The sequence below is a fragment of the Etheostoma spectabile genome, unplaced genomic scaffold, assembly GCF_008692095.1.
Source record: "Etheostoma spectabile isolate EspeVRDwgs_2016 unplaced genomic scaffold, UIUC_Espe_1.0 scaffold00009953, whole genome shotgun sequence".
Lineage (NCBI taxonomy): Eukaryota > Metazoa > Chordata > Actinopteri > Perciformes > Percidae > Etheostoma > Etheostoma spectabile.
This window is the reverse complement of record NW_022603765.1, coordinates 1-18,334: the sequence shown is the minus strand read 5'-3', so window position 1 is coordinate 18,334 and position 18,334 is coordinate 1. Positions and strand designations below refer to the sequence as shown.

Genomic DNA, 18,334 nt, shown 5'->3' with positions numbered 1-18,334 from the left:
GTGTGTGTGTGTGTGTGTGTGGTGTGGGTGTGTGTGTGCGTGCGCGTGTGTGCGTGCGTGTGCGTGTGGTCCTTCACTCCTTGCATTCACACTGCAGGCCGATTCAGACCCTTTTCCTCAAAAGTCCCATAATCCCATAATGTGTGTGGCGCTAGTTCAGCTGTGGGCCGGCTGGAGTTTATTTACGCTGACCCTGACCTTTGACCTCCCTAAACCTTAGGTGCAGGGGCGAGGAGAGCTGCTCCCGTGTCGCCACGGTGACTGTTTCCCAGGGTGGCGTGCATGAGAGCCTCTTGTTGTGTTGTGTCGCCCCCTTGTGGCAGTAAGCAGAACGAGCATGACAAAATGTCAATGTCAAAATTCTCTATCCTCCACCTTGCTAACAGACCCTCATGGGGGGGGGGGGGGGGGGTATGTGTACTACCAATACTTCTATTATTAGAGTAGCATGTACTACTATAGGTGGACGGTGTTTTTACTCAATAGACAATCTCTTTTCTACTGCAAACTGTGTCATGTGCGTGTTGTTGTCATCACTTAGACGTCCTCATGGGGGCGACAGAAGCTACGCACCGTAGCTTTAAGGGCAAGGTTAGTTAGGGGCAAACCACTGTGAGGCGAGGCGGGGGTGGGCTCAAAATGTTATTGCGATGTTGTTGTTGTTGTTGTTATTATGTTTCACACTGTAAACCTTTACAAAAAGTTACAAACAGGAGCATACTGTAAATGGCAATGCATTCTGGGAGAAAGTAATTATATAATCAGTAGTAGTTGCAGTAGTAGTAGTATGTTCCCTGTGTACAGTAGTAGTAGTAGTAGTAATAGTAGTATGTTCCCTGTGTACAGCAGTAGTAGTAGTAGTAGTATGTTCTCTGTGTACAGCAGTAGTAGTAGTATGTTCCCTGTGTACAGCAGTAGTAGTAATAGTAGTATGTTCCCTGTGTACAGTAGTAGTAGTAGTAGTAGTATGTTCTCTGTGTACAGCAGTAGTAGTAGTATGTTCTCTGTGTACAGCAGTAGTAGTAGTAGTAGTATGTTCCCTGTGTACAGCAGTAGTAGTAGTATGTTCTCTGTGTACAGTAGTAGTAGTAGTAGTAGTATGTTCTCTGTGTACAGCAGTAGTAGTAGTATGTTCTCTGTGTACAGCAGTAGTAGTAGTAGTAGTATGTTCCCTGTGTACAGCAGTAGTAGTAGTATGTTCTCTGTGTACAGCAGTAGTAGTAGTAGTAGTATGTCCACTGTGTACAGCAGTAGTAGTAGTATGTTCTCTGTGTACAGCAGTAGTAGCAGTAGTAGTATGTCCACTGTGTACAGCAGTAGTAGTAGTATGTTCTCTGTGTACAGCAGTAGTAGCAGTAGTAGTATGTCCACTGTGTACAGCAGTAGTAGTAGTATGTTCTCTGTGTACAGCAGTAGTAGTAGTATGTTCCCTGTGTACAGCAGCAGCAGCAGTAGTTGTATGTTCCCTGTGTACAGCAGTAGTAGTAGTATGTCCACTGTGTACAGCAGTAGTAGTAGTATGTCCACTGTGTACAGCAGTAGTAGTAGTATGTTCTCTGTGTACAGCAGTAGTAGCAGTAGTAGTATGTCCACTGTGTACAGCAGTAGTAGTAGTATGTTCTCTGTGTACAGCAGCAGTAGTAGTAGTAGTATGTTCCCTGTGTGCAGTACCCATTAATACTAACGAGTGTGTACATATACATGCGTTCACATAGGTCGTCATGTAATCCTTGTGTCTTCTCCCCTGCAGGATCATCACGAGGAGACTGTGAGTACCCAAACAGAGTCAGTACACATCATTAGGTACTCACAACAGTAAACATGACGTGTGTGTGAGATGACACCGAGCTGCAGTGTGTAGCTGACAACACTCGCTATGGCGTAGGTGTCATGTGCTGTCAGCCCAGTGTCGAGAGACCGACTTCCTCTGGATGAGAAGAGTTGTCAAAGTTGTATTTGAACTGAGCCCCCTAGCAAGCGAGCTAACTAGCTAGCTAGCTTTTTCTGTACAAAAGGCTAGCTTGTTAGCCTTGGAAGTTAATTACTTCCAAATGCAGTACATTGTAGATTACTAGTTACTGCCATTTGAGAGTAATTAGTTATATTACAATAGTATTGTCTCTGAATTGTAATGCTTTACGCTACTTTTGCGTTACTTTTAGAGTTACTGTTAGCAAAATAAAAGCAGACTTGACAGGTAACTTGTGAATTTGTCCACTGGATCAACACCTTTATCCACTATATACATCATCATTTATTCATATTATTTTATTATTAATAATCCAAATCTACAAAGTAACTAAAGCCATAAAATAAATAGTTAAGTTAATCATACAATGCCCTTGACTCTTGTCAAGCAGAGTATTGAAGCTAAGCTAAGCTAGCACTCATTTCAGAAACGTTGTAGCTATCTATGGTTGTTTGGTTGCTAACGTTAGCTCAAAACGCCGTTCAACTGACAGCCTTTGTTGTGTTTGATGCTAGCTTGTAGCTAAGCTAGCAGTCATTTCAAAAACGTTGTAGCTATCTATGGTCGTTTGGTTGCTAACGTTAGCTCAAAACGCCGTTCAACTGACAGCCTTTGTTTGTGTTTGATGCTAGCTTGTAGCTAAGCTAGCAGTCATTTCAGAAACGTTGTAGCTATCTACGGTGTTTGGTTGCTAACGTTAGCTCAAAACACCGTTCAACTGACAGCCTTTGTTGTGTTTGATGCTAGCTTGTAGCTAAGCTAGCAGTCATTTCAAAAACGTTTAGCTATCATGGTTGTTTGGTTGCTAACGTTAGCTCAAAACCCGTTCAACTGACAGCCTTTGTTGTGTTTTGATGCTAGCTTGTAGCTAAGCTAGCAGTCATTTCAAAAACGTTGTAGCTATCTATGGTTGTTTGTTGCTAACGTTAGCTCAAAACGCCGTTCAACTGACAGCCTTTGTTGTGTTTGATGCTAGCTTGTAGCTAAGCTAGCAGTCATTTCAAAAACGTTGTAGCTATCTATGGTTGTTTGGTTGCTAACGTTAGCTCAAAACACCGTTCAACTGACAGCCTTTGTTGTGTTTGATGCTAGCTTGTAGCTAAGCTAGCAGTCATTTCAAAAACGTTGTAGCTATCTATGGTTGTTTGGTTGCTAACGTTAGCTCAAAACACCGTTCAACTGACAGCCTTTGTTGTGTTTGATGCTAGCTTGTAGCTAAGCTAGCAGTCATTTCAAAAACGTTGTAGCTATCTATGGTTGTTTGGTTGCTAACGTTAGCTCAAAACGCCGTTCAACTGACAGCCTTTGTTGTGTTTGATGCTAACTTGTAGCCATGTAGGTCCATTTTCACTGTATTGACATTACATAAATCTCTCGTTAGCATCTTGAATGCTACCTGTTGCAAAGTGACGCAACTCACATCTTCACTCGACTCACATTCGGTAGGGACAACCGGTGAATGCACGTTAGGTGGAATTAGCAAGCTAGCTAACGTTACTGTCCATAGCTAACTTTCCAACAAGCTACCAAAACAAGCTAGGTGACATTATACCGCTAACACAGAGGATTCATGGAAAAAAATAAGTACACAGTGAAAACAATCACTTCACCCAGTTTTTAAAGTGAACAAAATGGCCGTGTCTACTTACTGGAGTTGCATAACTAACCTTAAGTTAGTGAATGGAGTCAAACATTGTTCTCTCTTCAACCCTGAGCTAGTTTAAGACCCGGGTGTCAGGCGCCCATGTCGTTTAAATAGCAAATGTATATGTATGTATACATGTGGAAACAGCACCTGCGCCCATCTGTGCACCCATCGGCGTGCTGGTCTTACCTGGAGGTGCGTTCAGGTGCATTCTGGCGTGCTGGTCCTACCTGGAGGTGCGTTCAGGTGCATTCTGGGCGTGCTGGTCTTACAGGGAGGTGTGTTCAGGTGCATTCTGGGCGTGCTGGTCTTACAGGGAGGTGCGTTCAGGTGCATTCTGGGCGTGCTGGTCTTACCTGAGGTGCGTTCAGGTGCATTCTGGGCGTGCTGGTGTTACAGGGAGGTGTGTTCAGGTGCATTCTGGGCCTGCTGGTCTTACCTGGGGGTGCGTTCAGGTGCATTCTGGGCGTGCTGGTGTTACAGGGAGGTGTGTTCAGGTGCATTCTGGGCCTGCTGGTCTTACAGGGAGGTGTGTTCGGTGCATTCTGGGCGTGCTGGTCTTACAGGGAGGTGCGTTCAGGTGCATTCTGGGCGTGCTGGTCTTACCTGGAGGTGCGTTCAGGTGCATTCTGGGCGTGCTGGTCCTACCTGGAGGTGCGTTCAGGTGCATTCTGGGCGTGCTGGTCTTACCTGGAGGTGCGTTCAGGTGCCTTCTGGGCGTGCTGGTCTTACAGGGAGGTGCGTTCAGGTGCATTCTGGGCGTGCTGGTCTTACAGGGAGGTGTGTTCAGGTGCATTCTGGGCGTGCTGGTCTTACCTGGAGGTGCGTTCAGGTGCCTTCTGGGCGTGCTGGTCTTACAGGGAGGTGCGTTCAGGTGCATTCTGGGCGTGCTGGTCTTACCTGGAGGTGCGTTCAGGTGCATTCTGGGCGTGCTGGTCTTACAGGAGGTGCGTTCAGGTGCTTCTGGGCGTGCTGGTCTTACAGGAGGTGCGTTCAGGTGCATTTTGGACGTGCTGGTCCTACCTGGAGTGTGTTCAGGTGCATTCTGAGCGTGCTGGTCCTACCTGAGGTGCGTTCAGGTGCATTCTGGGCGTGCTGTCTTACCTGGAGGTGCGTTCAGGTGCATTCTGGGCGTGCTGGTCTTACCTGGAGGTGCGTTCAGGTGCATTCTGGGCGTGCTGGTCTTACCTGGAGTGTGTTCAGGTGCATTCTGGGCGTGCTGGTCTTACCTGGAGGTGCGTTCAGGTGCCTTCTGGGCGTGCTGGTCTTACAGGAGGTGCGTTCAGGTGCATTCTGGGCGTGCTGGTCTTACAGGGAGGTGTGTTCAGGTGCATTCTGGGCGTGCTGGTCTTACAGGGAGGTGTGTTCAGGTGCATTCTGGGCGTGCGGTCTTACCTGGAGGTGCGTTCAGGTGCATCTGGGCGTGCTGGTCCTACCTGGAGGTGCGTTCAGGTGCATTCTGGGCGTGCTGGTCTTACCTGGAGGTGCGTTCAGGTGATACATATCTTGAGTCTCTTCATTTAATAACTAATAAAAAAAGCTAGATTTATTTTTTATATATACCCCAATCTATTTAATTAAATACTTTTGTTTTCACATTTTTTTACATGGCTACAAGTTAGCATCAAACACAACAAAGGCTAACATTTGAATGGCGTTTTGAGCTAACGTTAGCAACCAAACAACCTTAGATAGCTCCAATGTTGTTGAAATGACTGCTAGCTTAGCTACAAGTTAGCATCAAACACAACAAAGGCTATCATTTGAATGGCGTTTTGAGCTAACGTTAGCAACAAAACAATCATAGATAGCTCCAAAGTTTTTGAAATGACTGCTAGCTTAGCTACAAGTTAGCATCAAACACAACAAAGGCTAACATTTGAACGGCGTTTTGAGCTAACGTTAGCAACAAAACAATCATAGATAGCTCCAAAGTTTTTGAAATGACTGCTAGCTTAGCTACAAGTTAGCATCAAACACAACAAAGGCTAACATTTGAACGGCGTTTTGAGCTAACGTTAGCAACAAAACAATCATAGATAGCTCCAAAGTTTTTGAAATGACTGCTAGCTTAGCTACAAGTTAGCATCAAACACAACAAAGGCTAACATTTGAATGGCGTTTTGAGCTAACGTTAGCAACCAAACAACCTTAGATAGCTCCAATGTTTTTGAAATGACTGCTAGCTTAGCCACAAGCTAGCAATCGAACACAACAAAGGCTAACATTTGAATGGCGTTTTGAGCTAACGTTAGCAACAAAACAATCATAGATAGCTCCAATGTTTTTGAAATGACTGCTAGCTTAGCTACAAGTTAGCATCAAACACAACAAAGGCTAACATTTGAATGGCGTTTTGAGCTAATGTTAGCAACCAAACAACCTTAGATAGCTCCAATGTTTTTGAAATGACTGCTAGCTTAGCTACAAGTTAGCATCAAACACAACAAAGGCTAACATTTGAATGGCGTTTTGAGCTAACGTTAGCAACAAAACAATCATAGATACCCAGGTTTTAGGTTTCTGCAGAACAGGAACCTGCTAAAAAAACACTTTTTAAACCGAGTCAGGCCCGTTTTTTTATATTCTAACGCAATGTTACTTCTTCTAACTTCCCTGTGTGATAATTACACGACATGGAATGAAAATTAAAAGCCGTGTCAACGTGTAGAAGTAGCGACTCTCACCGCTGCAGCCGTGGCACCCCCAAAACATCTCCCCCAGAGCTGGTTTCACATGGTGGTTTAGATGTGTCTTCCCGTTGTCTAGCACCATTTGAAATCAGTGTTCTTGGGGACAGGAGGACAGCTCCGGCAGTGAGTGAACCCCCCCCCCCCCCAGGAGGACTGGAGCGCCCCGCTGACCTCTCTTCTGACTCCTCTAAAGATAACTGATTTCCTCTGGTGCTTAGAGCCCCCCCCCCCCACTGCAGCCTTCTAGCACCATTTGAAATCGGTTATAGGACCGTGGATCAAAACGTCTGAGAGCCGTCAGCCGAAAAAACGAGCAGCGCAAGAAGAAGAAAGCGCCTCATGCTGGAAGAAATCCATGTTTTTTACAGTGTGTTCTGGGGACAAACAGCTAGCAGATAGTGAGATGTTTTTTACAGTGTGTTCTGGGGACAAACAGCTAGCAGATAGTGAGATGTTTTTACAGTGTGTTTTTTACAGTGTGTTCTGGGACAAACAGCTAGCAGATAGTGAGATGTTTTTTACAGTGTGTTCTGGGGACAAACAGCTAGCAGATAGTGAGATGTTTTTACAGTGTGTTCTGGGGACAGGCAGCTAGCAGATAGTGAGATGTTTTTACAGTGTGTTCTGGGGACAGGCAGCTAGCAGATAGTGAGATGTTTTTACAGTGTGTTCTGGGACAGGCAGCTAGCAGATAGTGAGGAGATGTTTTTTACAGTGTGTTCAGGGGACAGGCAGCTAGCAGATAGTGAGATGTTTTTTACAGTGTGTTCTGGGGACAAACAGCTAGCAGATATTGAGGAGATGTTTTTTACAGTGTGTTCTGGGGACAGGCAGCTAGCAGATAGTGAGGAGATGTTTTTACAGTGTGTTCTGGGACAAACAGCTAGCAGATATTGAGGAGATGTTTTTTTACAGTGTGTTCTGGGGACAGGCAGCTAGCAGATAGTGAGGAGATGTTTTTTACAGTGTGTTCTGGGGACAGGCAGCTAGCAGATAATGAAGAGATGTTTTTTACAGTGTGTTCAGGGGACAGGCAGCTAGCAGATAATGAAGAGATGTTTTTTACAGTGTGTTCAGGGGACAGGCAGCTAGCAGATAGTGAGATGTTTTTTACAGTGTGTTCAGGGGACAGGCAGCTAGCAGATAATGAAGAGATGTTTTTTACAGTGTGTTCAGGGGACAGGCAGCTAGCAGATAATGAAGAGATGTTTTTTACAGTGTATTCAGGGAACAGGCAGCTAGCAGATAGCGAGGAGATGTTTTTTACAGTGTGTTCTGGGGACAGGCAGCTAGCAGATATTGAGGAGATGTTTTTACAGTGTGTTTTTTACAGTGTGTTCTGGGGACAGGCAGCTAGCAGATATTGAGGAGATGTTTTTACAGTGTGTTCTGGGGACAGGCAGCTAGCAGATATTGAGGAGATGTTTTTTACAGTGTGTTCTGGGAACAAACATCTAGCAGATAGTGAGGAGATGTTTTTTACAGTGTGTTCTGGGGACAGGCAGCTAGCAGATAGTGAGGAGATGTTTTTTACAGTGTGTTCTGGGGACAGGCAGCTAGCAGATAATGAAGAGATGTTTTTTACAGTGTGTTCTGGGGACAGGCAGCTAGCAGATAGTGAGGAGATGTTTTTTACAGTGTGTTCTGGGGACAGGCAGCTAGCAGATAGTGAGGAGATGTTTTTTACAGTGTGTTCTGGGGACAGGCAGCTAGCAGATAATGAAGAGATGTTTTTTACAGTGTGTTCTGGGGACAGGCAGCTAGCAGATAGTGAGGAGATGTTTTTTACAGTGTGTTCTGGGGACAGGCAGCTAGCAGATAGTGAGGAGATGTTTTTTACAGTGTGTTCTGGGACAGGCAGCTAGCAGATAATGAAGAGATGTTTTTTACAGTGTGTTCAGGGGACAGGCAGCTAGCAGATAGTGAGATATCTTTTACAGTGTGTTCAGGGGACAGGCAGCTAGCAGATAGTGAGATGTTTTTTTACAGTGTGTTCTGGGGACAGGCAGCTAGCAGATAGTGAGGAGATGTTTTTTTACAGTGTGTTCAGGGGACAGGCAGCTAGCAGATAGTGAGGAGATGTTTTTTACAGTGTGTTCAGGGGACAGGAAGCTAGCAGATAGTGAGGAGATGTTTTTAACAGTGTGTTCAGGGGACAGGCAGCTAGCAGATAATGAAGAGATGTTTTTTTACAGTGTGTTCAGGGGACAGGCAGCTAGCAGATAGTGAGATGTTTTTTACAGTGTGTTCAGGGGACAGGCAGCTAGCAGATAGTGAGGAGATGTTTTTTACAGTGTGTTCAGGGTACAGGCAGCTAGCAGATAGTGAGGAGATGTTTTTTACAGTGTGTTCAGGGGACAGGCAGCTAGCAGATAGTGAGGAAATGTTTTTTACTTGTGTGTTCTGGGGACAGGCAGCTAGCAGATAGAGAGAAGATGTTTTTTACAGTGTGTTCTGGGGACAGGCAGCTAGCAGATAGTGATGTTTTTTACAGTGTGTTCTGGGGACAGGCAGCTAGCAGATAGTGATGTTTTTTACAGTGTGTTCAGGGGACAGGCCGCTAGCAGATAATGAAGAGATGTTTTTTACAGTGTGTTCTGGGGACAGGCAGCTAGCAGATAGTGAGATGTTTTTTACAGTGTGTTCAGGGGACAGGCAGCTAGCAGATAGTGAGATGTTTTTTACAGTGTGTTCAGTGGACAGGCAGCTAGCAGATAATGAAGAGACGTTTTTACAGTGTGTTCTGGGACAGGCAGCTAGCAGATAGTAAAATGTTTTACAGTGTGTTCAGGGGACAGGCAGCTAGCAGATAATGAAGAGATGTTTTTTACAGTGTGTTCTGGGGACAGGCAGCTAGCAGATAGTGAGATGTTTTTTACAGTGTGTTCAGGGGACAGGCAGCTAGCAGATAATGAAGAGATGTTTTTTACAGTGTGTTCTGGGGACAGGCAGCTAGCAGATAATGAAGAGATGTTTTTTACAGTGTGTTCTGGGGACAGGCAGCTAGCAGATAGTGAGGAGATGTTTTTTACAGTGTGTTCAGGGGACAGGCAGCTAGCAGATAGAGAGAAGATGTTTTTACAGTGTGTTCTGGGGACAGGCAGCTAGCAGATAGTAAAATGTTTTACAGTGTATTCAGGGGACAGGCAGCTAGCAGATAGTGATGTTTTTTACAGTGTGTTCAGGGGACAGGCAGCTAGCAGATAATGAAGAGATGTTTTTACAGTGTGTTCGGGGGACAGGCAGCTAGCAGATAGTGAGATGTTTTTTACAGTGTGTTCAGGGGACAGGCAGCTAGCAGATAATGAAGAGATGTTTTTTACAGTGTGTTCTGGGGACAGGCGGCTAGCAGATAGTGAGATGTTTTTTACAGTGTGTTCAGGGGACTGGCAGCTAGCAGATAATGAAGAGATGTTTTTTACAGTGTGTTCAGGGGACAGGCAGCTAGCAGATAATGAAGAGATGTTTTTTACAGTGTGTTCAGGGGACAGGCAGCTAGCAGATAGTGAAGATATGTTTTTTACAGTGTTTTGGGGACAGGCAGCTAGCAGATAATGAAGAGATGTTTTTTACAGTGTGTTCAGGGGACAGGCAGCTAGCAGGTATGAAGAGATGTTTTTTACAGTGTGTTCTGGGGACAGGCAGCTAGCAGATAATGAAGAGATGTTTTTTACAGTGTGTTCTGGGGACAGGCAGCTAGCAGATAATGAAGAGATGTTTTTACAGTGTGTTCTGGGGACAGGCAGCTAGCAGATAATGAAGAGATGTTTTTACAGTGTGTTCTGGGGACAGGCAGCTAGCAGATAGTGAGGAGATGTTTTTTACAGTGTGTTCTGGGGACAGGCAGCTAGCAGATAGAGAGAAGATGTTTTTTACAGTGTGTTCTGGGGACAGGCAGCTAGCAGATAGTAAAATGTTTACAGTGTATTCAGGGGACAGGCAGCTAGCAGATAGTGATGTTTTTTACAGTGTGTTCAGGGGACAGGCAGCTAGCAGATAATGAAGAGATGTTTTTTACAGTGTGTTCGGGGACAGGCAGCTAGCAGATAGTGAGATGTTTTTTACAGTGTGTTCAGGGGACAGGCAGCTAGCAGATAATGAAGAGATTTTTTTACAGTGTGTTCTGGGGACAGGCGGCTAGCAGATAGTGAGATGTTTTTTACAGTGTGTTCTGGGGACAGGCAGCTAGCAGATAGTGAGGAGATGTTTTTACAGTGTGTTCTGGGGACAGGCAGCTAGCAGATAATGAAGAGATGTTTTTTACAGTGTGTTCTGGGGACAGGCAGCTAGCAGATAGTGAGGAGATGTTTTTACAGTGTGTTCTGGGGACAGGCAGCTAGCAGATAGAGAGAAGATGTTTTTACAGTGTTTCAGGGACAGGCAGCTAGCAGATAATGAAGAGATGTTTTTACAGTGTGTTCTGGGGACAGGCGGCTAGCAGATAGTGAGATGTTTTTACAGTGTGTTCTGGGGACAGGCAGCTAGCAGATAGTGAGGAGATGTTTTTACAGTGTGTTCAGGGGACAGGCAGCTAGCAGATAGTGAGGAGATGTTTTTACAGTGTGTTCAGGGGACAGGCAGCTAGCAGATAGTGAGGAGATGTTTTTACAGTGTGTTCTGGGACAGGCAGCTAGCAGATAGTGAGATGTTTTTTACAGTGTGTTCAGGGGACAGGCAGCTAGCAGATAGTGAGACAATGATTTTTACAGTGTGTTCCGGGGACAGGCAGCTAGCAGATAGTGAGACAATGATTTTTACAGTGTGTTCAGGAGACAGGCAGCTAGCATGATAAATGACTTCACTCGAGCAGTGACGCGAGAGGACGCTGGCGCTGTTTAGTCGCCGCTTTTCCGTCTGCTTTGCTACTCTTTCCTTCCTCCTGTTTTTGTTTTGTTAGTGTCTGTCTTCACACTACCTCTGGACAGCCTTTCAGCTGGTTCCTGAAGCCGCTCGGCATCTCGCCCGGACTACTGCCGTCCCTCTGCTCGGCATCATGTTCAAATACTCAACTCTGCAACTGGCTGAATTAATCAACTTCTCCATTCCATCCCGCATCCCGGTCATCAAACAGCTCGGACTTCTTCGACGACCCCGCTACATCCACAGAAGCTGTCGCCGCAAGTTTGTCTATCTTCGCCGCGGACAATCCCTTCCATCCATCTGGTCCCCGGCCCGCTCTGTCGCACTTATTCCACGTCATCGGAACGCTTCCCTGACTGCATCACGTACAGCTGAGCGCACCGACAGGCTGCACAAAAAACCCGGACTGGACCGCAGCGGTATTCACACTTCACCTGTACCTGTTCTCCAATCATCTACAAATTCCTTCGCTGTCTTTCCTCAATTGCATTACCCCCCCACACGCACTGTTAACTGGGACAACCTCAGATCTTTCCAGCCCGCCCCCATCTCGCCACCCTCTCACCATGCCAACTTTGCCCTCCTCAACACCCGATCAATCAACAATAAAGCCCCAGTCCTCCATGAACTGATCCTCGACAACTCGCTGGACTTTCTCCTGCTCACCGAAACCTGGCAACAACCCAACGACTTCTTCTTCCTCAACCAAGCATCCCACCACTGGATACAGTTACATTTGCAGACCCCGCCCCTCCCGCCGTGGTGGCGGCCTCGCCGTCATCTACAGTCAGAACTTCCGGATCACTGAACTCACCCTCCCCTCTGTGTCCTCATTTGAATATCTCGCCTTCAAAGCTCTTTCCTCCATGACAGTTCTCCTCATCTACCGGCCACCCAAACCAAACCCTTCCTTCCTCTCAGATTTCGCGGAACTTCTAACGCTAGCGTCATCTCTCTCCTCACGTCTGCTGCTACTCGGTGACTTCAACATCCACATCGACTCCCCCACCTTCAAGCTGTCATCAGAATTCACCACCTTACTGGACAACTTCACTCTCATCCAACATGTCACATTCCCCACCCATGACAAAGGTCACATCCTCGACCTGGTCTGCTCCATCAACCTGCCTGTGCTGGACCTCCATCCATGCCTCTTTCCCCTCTCTGATCACAAACTGATACGGTTCATCATTCCCTCCCCAACCGCACGCCCACGCATCTTTCGAGCAATCACCTTCCGCAATCTAAAATCCATTGATCCCCTCCATCTCTCTGACCTGCTCTCCTCCACTCTCCACCTGGACTCAACCCTCAACCTCACCTGATGATCTCACAAACCACCTCCACTCCGTCTTGTCTTCCTCCCTTAACTCTCTGGCCCCCCTCAAAACAAAAATCGTCACCTTTAACACCTCGTCACCCTGGTACACACCTGCACTCCGGAAAATGAAACAAATTGGCCGCCAACTCGAACGCCTGACAAAAAAATCATCTCTCACAGTCCACCATGAAGCCTATAAACTCCACCTCACTGCCTACAAAGAGGCTCTCATTTCTGCCAAATCTGCCTACCTCTCCTCCATCTTCTCCAACCCCTGCCATAACTCCAGAACCCTCTTCTCCACAATGAACAACCTCATCAAGCCTCGGACCAACACCCACCCTACTGCTTCTCCTGATCTCTGCAACTCATTCCTTCACTTTTTTGCAGAAAACATCAACACCATTTATCAGTCTCTATCCCCTGCATCTGACCCCCCAGTATCTACTCCAGCGCCTACCACGGACCCTCTTCTCCCTATCCGGCCTGACCTCCCTTCCCCTCCTCCACACTGCCTCCTCTCCCAGTTTGAACTGGTCACCACCCCCCATATCTCTAAACTCATTAGCTCTTCCAAACCCACTACCTGCTCACTGGACTCCCTACCTACTCCTCTCTTGAAGTCATGCCTCCCCGTCCTTTCCCCCTACCTCACTAACCTCTTCAACTCCTCTCTCTCCCTTGGAACTGTCCCCTCTGCTTTCAAAACAGCTGCTGTCACCCCGGTCCTTAAGAAACCTGGTCTGGATCCCTCTTCCCTTATTAACTACCGCCCTATATCCAACCTCCCCTTTCTGTCTAAAACCCTTGAACGTATAGTTGCCTCACAATTACAAACTCATCTCCTTGCCAATAACCAATTTGAACCCTTCCAATCTGGTTTTCGCCCCCTCCACAGCACAGAAACTGCTCTGGTCAAAGTCTTCAACGACCTACTCACTTCTGCTGACACCGGTTCCCTCAACATCCTTATTCTTCTTGACCTGAGTGCAGCCTTCGATACTGTGAGCCATAACATCCTGCTCACCAGACTCAAAGACCTTGGTATCGAAGGTACTGCACTCACCTGGCTCCGTTCCTACCTCTCTGACAGATCTCATTTCATCTCCCTTCATAACCACACCTCTGCTACTGCCTCAGTCACCCAAGGCGTTCCCCAAGGCTCCGTACTCGGCCCCCTTCTTTTCATCATCTACCTCCTCCCCCTTGGTCAGATACTCCGCCATTTCAACCTGAACTTCCACTGTTATGCCGATGACACCCAGATCTACCTCAGCACCAACTCCCCCCACAATCCCCCCCCCCTCTCCCACATCAACTCCTGTCTGTCAGCAATCAAAACCTGGATGCACCACAACTTCCTCAAACTAAACAGCAATAAAACAGAATTCCTCCTCATCGGCTCCAAATCCACTCTCTGCAAAGCCAACAACCCCACTCTCATCATTGACGGTACCATTGTCTCCCCCTCTCCCCAGGCCCGCAACCTGGGTGTGATTTTTGATTCAACCCTCTCCCTTGAGCCTCACATCCGTCAAGTCATCAAAACCTCCTTCTTTCACCTTCGAAATATTGCTAAAATCAGACCCTCACTCACTCCCTCTGCTGCCGAAAGACTTATTCATGCCTTCATCTCCTCACGACTCGACTATTGCAACTCACTACTCCTCGGCATCAGCTCAACCTCCATCAAAAGGCTCCAACTGGTTCAGAACTCAGCTGCACGTCTCATCACCCGCTCCACATCCTGGCACCACATCACTCCGGTCCTAAAACAGCTTCACTGGCTTCCCATCTCTCACCGGATCACATACAAGATCCTGGTCCTCACCTACAAAGCCATCCACCACCTTGCCCCGTCATACCTCACTGTCCTCCTCTCCCCCCCTACCAACCTTCACGGGCCCTCAGATCCACCACAGCCGGTCTCCTCTATGTCCCCAAGTCAAAAGCTCCGCAGTTTTGGGGACCGAGCCTTTTCCAGGGCAGCTCCAAGGCTGTGGAACTCCCTCCCCCATGAGATCCGCATCTCTGAGTCCCTCACCATTTTTCAGTCCCGTCTGAAGACCCGTCTTTTCTGTTCTGCCTATCCTTAGTTTTTTTTTTTTTTTTTTGTTATTAAACATTGTCAAGCGACTTTGAGCTCGGGAAAAGCGCTATACAAATTCAATTTATTATTATTATTATTATTAAGAGATGTTTTTTACAGTGTGTTCAGGGGACAGGCAGCTAGCAGATAGTGAGATGTTTTTTACAGTGTTCAGGGGACTTGTTGATCTTATATTGTGTTCATTATGCAATACCACAAAGTATTTAAACACATAAATATATGTTTTGCTTTATTGTTTTTTTTAGGGGAGTTCAACAAGATTCCCCATTCCCCCCCAATTACAGTTCTATGTTTTTACTGTTGATTTGTTAAACTGTTTCGCTGTTGTTTTTATCATCTTTCCAAAAAGTCAACGAGTACTGTTAAATGTTAAACCATCAGGATTTCAACATTGGCCAAAAAAATCCAAAATCCAGCAGCCCTGACTCCTGAGTGTTGTGTTCAAGTTCTACTATTCATGAGTACCTGGATCTCATCTCTGACACATCTATGGTACTTGTATCTTTTGTAAAAAAATGTAGTATTTGTGTCGCTTCCATTGCCAGCTGCAGTTCCCGCGGACCACCACTAGAGGCCGACAGAAGTCACGGGAAATGACTCCGCAGGTGCATGAGGTGAAATGTAGTTTTTTTTTTTTTTGTAGTTCTCTGAAATGTTACGTTTGAATACGCAAATGCAGCATTATCCTATTAAAAAAAAAGGCTCTCATTTGCCTACAATTCCATAACGGAAAAGTGAACATTTGGGTAAAGCCGGGTTCAAAATTCTTGTTGTGTTTTGTGGACTTGTTCAATTTTTAGCATGTCATTTTTTTTAATGTTAATATAATAAACTCCAAAGTTGCTCCAAAGCTAAATAACACTCTCGGCTCCACGCAACTCTCTCCGGAGGTCTCAGCGGGACCGCGCTCGGGAGATTGCCTCCGCGTCCTCCTTGGCTACTAGCGATTGCATTGGAGGAGGTGTTGCGCAATCGCCGAAGGCTTGCATCATGCGGACGAGCCCCCACTTTGCCGCCATTTTCGGAACAACACCGCGCAAGTCTATTGGGCTTTTTGCAAGTGAATCGGACAGCCTTTGACCAATAAAGCAGATTTTACAGGACGTCGCTCGCATATGTTTTTATTTCCGGACATTTTCCACGTTTTTTTTATCGCGATCTCAAAGACTTTTTCATGACGTCCCAGTGAAGAGAGGTCAGGCCAGGGTGCAGTCATCCGTTATCTTATGTCTTCTCCGCTGTTGATCTACTATGTTGATCCCTGTGGCAATAATCTGGAATTATGCACATTGTTTGCTGTGACCATGGCTACAAGGAACACTCCTGAAGGTGTGCAGGAGATCCTAATCTGAAGACGGAGCTCCAACTAAAGCCGCAAAGCCACATCCAGAGTCAGCAAGCTTGTATTGTATGGCAATATTGTACTTTTTAGTCCGCTACATTCATCTGACTGCTTCCGTTTCTTTGGAGATATGCTGCTCTATACACGCTAAAAGTAGTGGTTATTTACATGGAGTCTGGTGGAGATATGCTGCTCTATACACGCTAAAAGTAGTGATTATTTACATGGAGTCTGGTGGAGATATGCTGCTCTATACACGCTAAAAGTAGTGGTTATTTACATGGAGTCTGGTGGAGATATGCTGCTCTATACACGCTAAAAGTAGTGATTATTTACATGGAGTCTGGTGGAGATATGCTGCTCTATACACGCTAAAAGTAGTGATTATTACATGGAGTCTGGTGGAGATGTGCTGCTCTATACACGCTAAAAGTAGTGATTATTTACATGGAGTCTGGTGGAGATATGCTGCTCTATACACGCTAAAGTAGTGGTTATTACTGGAGTCTGTGGAGATATGCTGCTCTATACACACTAAAAGTAGTGATTATTTACATGGAGTCTGGTGGAGATGTTCTGCTCTATACACGCTAAAAGTAGTGATTATTTACATGGAGTCTGGTGGAGATATGCTGCTCTATACACGCTAAAAGTAGTGATTATTTACATGGAGTCTGGTGGAGATATGCTGCTCTATACACGCTAAAAGTAGTGATTATTTACATGGATCTGGAGAGATATGCTGCTCTATACACGCTAAAAGTAGTGATTTTTAACATGGAGTCTGGTGGAGATATGCTGCTCTATACACGCTAAAAGTAGTGATTATTTACATGGAGTCGGTGGAGATATGCTGCTCTATACAGGCTAAAAGTAGTGATTATTTACATGGAGTCTGTGGAGATATGCGCTCTATACACGCTAAAAGTAGTGATTATTACATGGAGTCTGGTGGAGATATGCTGCTCATATGCTGCTCCGTTTCTTTACACATTTAAGAAAACATGTAGTTAATATGAATTGAACTTTTTTCCCAGTTTTTCTAAAAATGCGAGGATTTTTTTCTGCATTAAGTACTTTTTTATTGTCAATACTTGTAGGTACTATTTTCCCGATGCCGTACTATTACTCGTAACGGAGTATTTTTAGATACTTTTTGTTTGCCTATGATCATGTAATTGTCAGATGATCATATAACATTGCGTAGTGACAAATTTGTAAAACCGAGTATCCACTGAACTCCGCTGCACCTGTAAGTCATGTACAGGCCTACAGGTGTACTATGCATACAACGTAAACCATGTTTTGTTGTTATGATCACATATTATCCTATTGCATAAGCACACTGTATATATACGCTGCCAAATCCAACTACCTCATGCATAAAAATCCCCTGTTTTTCAGTAATAACCCCATGTGTTGTGATGTTTCTCACACACACACACACACACACACACACACACACACACACACACACACACACCACACACACACACACACACACACCACACAAGGCCTATGTCTTATTTTAATTAACCTCATGATCTGATATCAACATGTTTTTTTTTCTTTGCTTCTATGAATATAAACAGGAAAATATTTAGTTAATTAATTGCTGATTAAATTAATGCTTATCTGCATCATCAATAGTGTCAGAAACCTTTGACTGTGTCATTCAGTGTTGGGTTGTCAATCAGTCACTCTGGCCCCGCCCACTTTGCGTAGTATCCAACCAACGAGTTCCTCTGCTCTACTCTCATTGGTCCATTCTTGGACAGCCGTCATTTTCAAAAATACAGACGCTAGCCACTGTTGTTGTAGTAGCTAGACAACTAGAATAGATGTGTTGTTATTAGTCTGTTTATCATTAGCACACAGTTAAAATACCCCGGGTATGAGACATTTCAAATGGGCGGAACCGGGGAAGTCCCGGCTCCCGGTTCAACTCCAGAGAAGCCCAAGAGACAACCGGGCTCCGGGGAGGTGAAGAGGAAGTTTCCAGCCGAGGAAGGAGAGTCTTCCCCCGGGGACAGCGGCGGGACCCTGAGACGGTGAGTCCGGAACGAAACCTCACCCAAAAGCTGCGGTGATAACTACAAACCCCGGTGGCGAACACGTCGTCTATGGGGCTGTTAGTCCAGGGCAACACTCGTAGTTGAGCTAACGGCGGCTAGCAGGCGTTAGCCTAGCGGCTAGCAGGCGTTAGCCTAGCGGTTAGTAGGCGTCAGCCTGGCGGCTAGCAGTGTTTATTAGACTAGTTGCTAGCAGGGTTAGCCTAGCGGCTAGCAGGCGTTAGGCTAGCGGCTAGCAGGCGTTAGCCTAGCTCTTTGCAACAACACAGCAATAAGGTAAGGGGACCAGGTTTCTCAGACAAAATCCGGGGACATTTTCAGC

At 45.8% G+C, this 18,334-nt stretch overlaps 1 protein-coding gene across 1 annotated transcript; it reads left to right on the top strand.

Annotated features, from left to right (window-relative positions):
- Positions 1-549: 549 nt before the first annotated feature.
- Positions 550-14,560, top strand: LOC116679232 (uncharacterized; the record flags this gene model as incomplete). Its single annotated transcript, XM_032508916.1, is given in 7 exon segments — positions 550-591; positions 1,751-1,768; positions 11,205-11,878; positions 11,880-12,406; positions 12,669-14,371; positions 14,374-14,451; positions 14,453-14,560. Coding segments are annotated over 7 exon segments (3,150 nt in total), but the record flags the coding sequence as incomplete, so codon positions are not given.
- Positions 14,561-18,334: the final 3,774 nt, after the last annotated feature.